At 41.3% G+C, this 8,364-nt stretch overlaps 1 protein-coding gene across 1 annotated transcript; it reads left to right on the top strand.

Annotated features, from left to right (window-relative positions):
• Positions 1–538: 538 nt before the first annotated feature.
• On the top strand, positions 539–1,371 carry Tshb (thyroid stimulating hormone subunit beta). Its single transcript, XM_042692293.1, has 2 exons — positions 539–700; positions 1,117–1,371. The coding sequence occupies exons 1-2, from the start codon at positions 539–541 to the stop codon at positions 1,369–1,371; spliced, it is 417 nt and encodes a 138-aa protein (XP_042548227.1).
• The last annotated feature ends 6,993 nt before the right edge of the window (positions 1,372–8,364 follow it).

The following is an 8,364-nucleotide window of genomic DNA, read 5'->3' as shown; positions in this document are numbered from 1 at the left end:
GTATCCCCAAATATTGACTGTAGTCCCGTCTAACCCATAACGGATCTGCCATTCTTGCTACTATCTTCAGTGTATCAATATATATATATATATATATATATATATATATATATTACCTCTGTATTTTAATTGAGATTAGGTATTTCATATCTTTTCTTTGATACAGCTCTACTTCTTTCAACTTCAAGTAATATCCTAAGGGTCCAGAAGTATTCCTAACACCAGTCTAGTTTTAGCTGGCCACATGTGGAATTATATGCAAGGCTATAAGCACTAGAGTGCTAATAAAATTTTCTTAGTTCCTTGCCCTTTATGATTATGGTCTTTTAAGCTATTGAACAAAAACTCTCAGAAGATAACAGTTAAGTTTTTCCCTAGGACAAAGTAAGCATTCAACAAATGATAACCATTCTATGTGTTTTTCTACACACCCCCCCCCACACACACACACCATGCATATAAAAGCTTTCCCCAAACGTTTCTGAATGTTCTGAAGGATACATATAACAGCTTCTTTTAATTGTTTCTTTGATTTAGCATGAGTGCTATCTTCCTGATGTCCGTGCTTTTTGGTCTCACATGTGGGCAAGTGACATCTGTTTGTGTTCCAACTGAGTATACGATGTATGTGGACAGGAGGGAGTGTGCTTACTGCTTAACCATCAATACTACCATCTGTGCCGGGTACTGCATGACTCGGGTACGTAGTTCATCTCATTTCATTTACACGGAAATGAAATAGACCTGGGAGCTGTTCAACCTATCTAGAAAGGAAATGAGATGAATCACATCTGTATTTTTCAAATCTAATTGTGGCTGGCTCACGAAGAAATAGAATACAAAGTTTACAGTATTATGTACACTTACTCAGAACAAAGTAGGCAAGCTTTGAATTTTATTGAAGTTTGTGAATTTTTCTCATCAGATTGATTTAAACCTTATCTTGTTCTCATAATCAGAAATAAAGAATGTAGTATGGTGCTAAATTGGTATTAATGAATCGGATTAAAGAGTCTTCCTCTAGTCAGGTTTGAGACAAGACAATGTTGGTTTGATGTTTCTACCACCTATGTGTTTTCTAAAGTCCTTCCACACGGGCTCCTTTCCTATTCTTAGGATATCAACGGGAAGCTGTTTCTTCCCAAGTATGCGCTGTCCCAGGACGTTTGTACATACAAAGACTTCATCTACAGAACTGTAGAAATACCTGGATGTCCCCACCAAGTTGCTCCTTACTTCTCCTACCCAGTTGCTGTGAGCTGCAGATGTGGCAGGTGTGACACTGACTACAGTGACTGTATCCACGAGGCCTCCAGGACAAACTACTGCACCAAGCCTCAGAGCCCCTACCTGCTGGGACGGTCTGCCTGACTCCACAGTGGTGTCATTTCCAAAACTGGGTTAAATGTGTTTACCTGGAATTGAGCTAATAAATCATTCTGATTCCCAAGAACCTGTGGACGTTTGGAGTGCTTTTTAAAATTCATATTCACATCCACAAAGGCATTCGAGAGCTTGGAGAGGTGTTCAAAGCAAAAGTGAATGAGAAAGTGGAAGTGGCGTACAGAGCAGGGATATGAAATACGAATGAAGGCCGTGGGCTCCACACAGAAGCTGGGAGGTGGTGTGGGGAAGGTTGTCTGGACAGAGACACAAATGGGAGACAACCTCAGAATTCTGAGGAGAAAGTACTGCGATGGGAAGGGGAAGGGACCCTTGGCATTGGGGCACCAAAGACACCTTCCAAAGGCTTCTCTGCTTCTAATCAGGGCTGGGGTGGAAGTGGGGAGACAGGATTATGTTAAATCCGACATGTGATACTTTACCAACCCCCTGGATAAAACCCCACCCCAAATCAATGAGGAGTAATGGAAATATTCCCTTTAATTTAATTACTCTGGCAGGCCAATTGACCCATGAAAGTTATATCCCAAAAGGTCAGTTTACAAAGCCTAGAAAAGAGGTCACGATCATTTTACATGTGTACATCTAAATCCTTCATAGTCCTTCAGTAATAGGAGATACTTTCCAGCGTTTATACCAACAGCAACTTGTGCTATTTGGCTTTTGATATGCTGAAACACTAGTACAATTAAGAAAGGGTTGAGGGACAAGGGAGGGGCATTTGAATGAGACTCTGCTTTCTGCTGAGTATGCTTGGTACATTTTTCTTTTCCTTCCATAGATGCTTCCTTTAGACAGACCTAGACTGGAACTCAGAAAGACTGCTCATCCTCTCCATCATCTGCCATTTGCACTGCCACCCTACAGTAAAAACCAGTTGTCACCCAAGCCTTGCTCTAGTCCACAGCTACCTAAATGCCTATATATTGTAAGTACCCATGAGGGTGGGTGTATGGGCAGGCAGTGGAGAATTAGTATCAAACCCGAACTTGGCAATGGAGAAAGTTGTTATTCTTTACATACAGAAGAATCAGGAACCTACATCATCATCGTCGTCATCATCATCATTATTATTACCATTATCATGTGTGTGTGCAGTACTGGAGCTTGAACTTATCTTGAACATTCCCCCTTAGCATTTTTGCTCTACCATTAAGTCACAGCTCTACTTCTGGCCTTGTAGGTAGGTGGTTTTGAACCTTGATCCTCAGATCTCAGCCTCCTGTGTAGCTAGGATTATAGGCGTGAGCCACTAGTGCTTAGCTACATTATTTTCCCCTTTATATCTGAAGATAATATTTGTATGCTATCCAAATTAATATGGGTCTTGTGTTCTTTGATTACTTGATAATTGAATATTTGAAGCTGCAATTTCTTAAAACTTTATTAAATATATATAATAAGCAAAAAATGTAAAGTACAAACATAACTGGAACTAACCCCAAATAATTTTCATGCATTCTAAATTTTTTTTCATTGACTTAAACTATGGAAAAGCCAAGGAATTTGGGAAGATCTTTTATAAATATTCCAACTCTGAGAGATTTTAATTCTCTTTTTCCTTCAAATACATAAACAGGCCTTCTTTTGCAGAGAGGAAGCTAGGCCTGGCCATAGGTATTGTGGGCCAAACCATCATGAGGCATAAGAGCCTAGTGAGGGAGCATGAGAGACAACCTGATTCCTCTGCTTCAGGCAATCGATTTGGAATACATGCACAATTCATTTTCTCAACTATTCTTGAAAGTAGAGTTGTCCAAGATATAAAGTCCTTAGGCCAGAGCCTAGGGATTGGTGCAGCAATAATAACTTGTCTCAACTGGATTCAGAAACTTTTGAGACAGTGAGGTTCTTTGAAGACTCTTGTCATTTAGATTTAAGAAAGAGAGAATGGCCAGGCGCCGGTGGCTCATGCCTATAATCCTAGCTACTTAGGAGGCTGAGATTTTAGGATTGCGGTTCAAAGCCACCCGGGCAGGAAAGTCCATGAGACTCTTATTTCCAATAAACCCACCAGAAAACTGGAAGTGGCGCTGTAGTTCAAGTGGTAGAGCTCTCGCCTTGAGCTGAAGAGCTGAGGGACAGCACCCAGGCCCAGAGTTCAAGCCCCACGACCGACAAAAAAAAGAGAGAGAGAGAGAGAGAGAATGGTTAGACAGAGCACTTAGGAATGGAAAGGTGTCCAATAGAAAACTAGAACATTAAAGAGTAGCTATGTTGGCAGGAAGCATCATGGTTCTTTCTGGTAACTGGCAATTCTAATGACAGTCTTCTCAGAGAAGAAATTGTCTTCTTTCTCATTGTGTTAACTCTAAGTCTAAATACAATAACAATTCCTTGAGCAAGTAATTTCACTCTACCCCATTGTCCCATGTTGGAATTTTCTCTGCCCTCTAATCTTTGAAAATAATCCTTCTTTCTCCCTCTCTCTCCTCTGAGCCCCCTTCCCCCAGCACCCTCTTTCTATCCACTGTGTGCATGGAATAGTCATGTGTTGACTTTTGGGGGTTCTTGGCGCCTGCTTTCTGTCTCAGGGGTTTGAGTGGGGCTGGCAGGATGGCCATGCTGAGGCTCTGTCATCCCCTGCTGGTTAAGGATGCAATCCCTTCCAGAGGGGACTGCTCCCACAACCTTTAACCGAAAGAAGGAAAAGTGCTTGGCTCTTTGGGGTTCTTGTATTGACAGAAGTTGAGCCTGGAGCTACTGCTGAACTTCTTAGGTTTCTCTTGGAAACATCCACCATGGGGTAGGGGAACCAAACTAGATGATGAGAGACTGAGGAGAGACAATATCGCAGCCTAAAGCAGCCAGCTCCATCCTTCAAGAAATGTCACTTTTCTAATCTGCCCCTTGCACCTGGACTGTCCTGACTTGCGCATCTTTACTACTAGTATCCAAAGATATTTCTGCTTCCATTCCTCATCTCCTTTTCCTGCTTCTTTCTTGAGCCTTCTCGTCAGCATGAGAGAGCAGAAAAGAAGCCTATTTGGGCAGTCAGGGCAAAGGCCTTCTCCCATAGAGGTTCTGCATCCCTCACCATGGCCCTGTGAAGTCCTGTGTTCATCGTGGGCATCATGTGACCATGGCCTGAGCAGTCACATGTGCAGGCCCCTGGGCATCAGGTGATGGCCCATTGCCTCTGTTCCCTTGCATGTGAACGACTGACTGATTGGATTCCTGAAGTGTGTAGGAATGGAACCCAGATGGAGGGGCTAAAGGATGCATGGGGAGCTCATGCACCCTGGCTACAGCCTGGGATTGGCTCTGGAGGGTGGTACGGCCCGAAAGTTGCAGTTTTTCAGCGTCACTTTGATCTTTTTCCATCCTAAATAGATTTTCTTTAAAGCAAGCAGTCTCTCTTGATCCCGTGTAACCTATTTAGTGCTTGAATTTTTATTCTAGCTGTGTGTGTGTGTGTGTGTAAGAGCCAAAAATCCTAACCACCTACTTCCCTATTCTCTTTTCAGTACATTGCACTTTGGCTTCCACTTGTAGCCTTTCTTGAAACTTCTCAATAAAGGCAATGATGGTCCAGCACAAAGGACACCTGCTGCCATGACCTCTCTGTTTCCCCACAGGTCTGGTGGAGGCCACCTATCTGCATAAACTATTCCTTTAATCAGCCCTAGCGAGGATGAAATCAATCTTCTCTGTTTCATTGAGCCTCTTCTTTCTGCCCTTCTCCATAAGGATTCAGAATCCATGCTGTGGTCTGTAGTTGACAAGAGGAGTGTAGTTCTGGACTCGATGCTGTGAGGTGAAGATTCTAATCTTTGAATGGAGGGCTAGAGTTTTAATAGCCTTGTATCTTATGGACCCTTGGGATACTGCTAATGTAAGAAGCTATTGCCGGGCACCAGTGGCTCATGCCTGTAATCCTAGCTATTCAGGAGGCTGAGAACTGAGGATCACTGTTTGAAGCCAGCCAAGGCAGAAAAGTCCCTGTGAGATTCTTATCTCAAGTTAACTACTCAAAAACCAGAAGTGGCTCAAAGTGATGAGTACTAGCCTTGAACAAAACGAGCTCAGGGATAGCATCTAGGCCCTGAGTTCAAGCCCCATGACTGACAAAACAGGTGGGGGGCTATATTAAGGATTTTTAAGATCAACTCAAGCAATTTCAGAATATAGAAAATTTTAATCTGAAATATTTTGTCATGAAGTTTTAATTGAGGGTCTGGGCATGAGAAACTTAAGAAAATGTTTGGTCTGATCTCCAGTTAGTTCAGGTAAATAGAGATGATTGAAAAGGTATGCATACATATATGTGCAAGTGTATGTACATACAGACCCATATAAACCCATGTACATGTCTTCACATCACATGTGTATGTACTCCAGATAGGTATTCAACATATGTTTTTTCTAAATCTATAAGAATAATATATGTAGACAAAACTCTATACATTTAGTACACATGTATATATAGGCACACCTGTGTGTGGCCATATAGGAGTATATATATATATATATATATATATACACACACATATATATATATATGTAAGTGCACATACATATGCATATGTGTACGCACATATAGTGCTCTGTATAGACATCTCTGACTTATATGGCAGCACTGGGGTTTGAACTGAAGGTCTCATTCCAATAACAGGGGCTGTATTACTTAAGCCACACCCTGTTAAGTATTATGGGCTTCTTGAGTTCGTTGAAACAGAATAAAACTTCTGTAGAACTGGACACACTGCTGAGCTGGATGGACCTCAGTATTCACTTAGTTCCTGTCTTCAGGAAGACAGATAAAATCTACTAAGAGAGATGGACTATTCTTTGCTTCAAATATTACATTTATCTGCTCCTGGGGTACAAACATACACTTTATGATGTGATTTTTTTTTTTTTTTGCTGGTACTGGGACTTGAGCTTAGGACCTCACACTGTCACTTGGGTTGTTTTGCTCAAGGCTGGTCTCTACCACTTGAGCCACACCTCTACTTCTGGCTTTTTAGTAGTTAATCGGAAATAATAGTCTCACAGATTTGTCTGCTCAGGCTGGTCTTGAGCCCCAGTCCTCAAATCTCAGTCTCCTGAGTAGCCAGGATTATAGGCATGAGCCAACAGTGCCCCACTCATGATGATCTTTTCTTTACCTACAGACACAGCAAAGTACACATAGTGAGCATATACAGCTCCAATTATTTTTCTAGAAGAGTCTTCTCCAATGTGAGAGGCAATAGCAAGCATGTCTGGAAGGGAAGTAAGCTCTCTGGATGCAAGGCTATTTCTGACACTGGATCCTTTCAGCAAAATGGTTTCTTAGTTTCTTGGGAACCTCTCATTTCTTTGAGAACACACTGAAGGGCTGGGAAGGTGGCTCAGTGGTAGAGCGCTTGCCTTGCATGCATGAGGCCTTTGGTTCAATTCCTCAGCTCCACATAAGCAGAAAAAAAAGCCGGAAGTGATGCTGTGGCTCAAATGGTATAGTGCTAGTCTTGAGCTGAAGAGCTGAGGGACAGCACCCAAGCCCAGAGTTCAGGCCCCATGACTGGACTCAAAAAAAAAAGAGAACACACTGAAGTTTGCACTCTGACACGCACAGAGCCTCTTATAGGAACTAAGGAGTCCCCAGTTTCCCTCCTGTGGGGCCTTTTAACATGCAAATTAAGAGAAAGCCCATAACTAACTAAGTGTAACAAGGTGTTAAAAATGACTAGCAAACAGACCCAGTAAGATCCTAACTTTGGGCTGGACACCAGTGGCTCATGCCTATAATCCTAGCTACTCAGGAGGCTGAAATCTGAGGGTCACAGTTCAAAGCCAGCCCAGGCAGGAAAGTCCATGAGACTCTTACCTCCAATTAACCACCAGAAAACCAGAAGTGGTGCTGTGGCTCAAGTGGTAGAGTGCTAGCCTTGAGCAAAAAAGCTCAGGGACAGTCCCCAGGCCCTGAGTTCAAGCCTCACAATTGACAAAAAAAAAAAAAAAATCCTGTTTGGTTTTATCCACCTAAAAACAAGTATTAAGACTATAAAAGAACCGGAACATCCTATTTTCACAGTAGATTTGCAGAGAAAGAACATCTTTACATTGTGTCCTTGTGAATGTTTGTTTCTTCAGCATGTCTCAGTGTGTGTACAACTAGAAGATGTTTTTGTTTATTTCACTTTGGCCAAGGATCCTCATAAGGTATCAGTTATTTATTTGAGGTGGTAAAAACTACAGTTCTTAATCTAAAAAGAAGTATTCTCTGGGAAATAAATAAGAAAAAATATGTTAATAAAAAACAACTAGAAAAAATGTAAACTCAAGTCTGAGGTATTTCAAAGAAAGTGCCCGTAAAAATTCTCCTTCCCAAAATTGACAACTCCAGACCTATTGCTTTGGTCTTTCTGTACTCACATGCAGAGAGTCTGAGATAAAAAGCCCTTTTTGAGGAGGTGAGGATAGTGGGAAACAGTTTAGTGCAGAGCCAGAAAAGGGATGGAATAAAGTCAGACTTCATGTCTTTGTAGAAGACCAAAAATATTTCCTTAAAATTTGCCCATTTTTCTTTTAGCCTAAAAACACTTTTATAGGGCACATGCGTATGTGATCTACTCTTTCCAGAGGGAGGTTATTTACTTAGTTTTTTAATACTGGGAATCATTACTTGTTCAAATTAGATTTTCCATGCTATATTTAATTTTGAAGAAGGGTTTGGTTCTAAGCTGTGGTTTACTGTAGTCGGGGGTGAGCATGTATAAATTAAAAGAAATACCCTAAACCCTTATTTCTGAACTGAAACATTGATTTTGACACAGATCTGTCTCCCAATCTCTAAAACTCATTGTTTTCATTAAGTAGAAATCCTACCACTTCTATGTGCATCTAACTTTTGTAGCTGAAGTCTGAGAAACTGATTTACTGTTATTTTTTTTAATACCCAGGTTTCTCAAACCTTTTGATCATTTCTAAAGTTAAGTAGGTTGTTCCTCTAATACAACAAGAACCAGGAATTCC

Source organism: Dipodomys spectabilis, unplaced genomic scaffold, assembly GCF_019054845.1.
Source record: "Dipodomys spectabilis isolate Male_0828 unplaced genomic scaffold, ASM1905484v1 ptg000148l, whole genome shotgun sequence".
In the NCBI taxonomy this organism is placed as follows: domain Eukaryota; kingdom Metazoa; phylum Chordata; class Mammalia; order Rodentia; family Heteromyidae; genus Dipodomys; species Dipodomys spectabilis.
Note: the sequence above shows the minus strand (reverse complement) of the source record. Positions and strands in the feature narration are given on the sequence as shown.

Coding starts and splice junctions, on each gene's coding strand:
- Tshb (XM_042692293.1), top strand. CDS start 539: ATGAGTGCTATCTTCCTGATGTCCGTGCTTTTTGGTCTCACATGTGGG. Junction 701..1,116: donor CCGGGTACTGCATGACTCGG/GTACGTAGTTCA, acceptor TCCTATTCTTAG/GATATCAACGGGAAGCTGTT.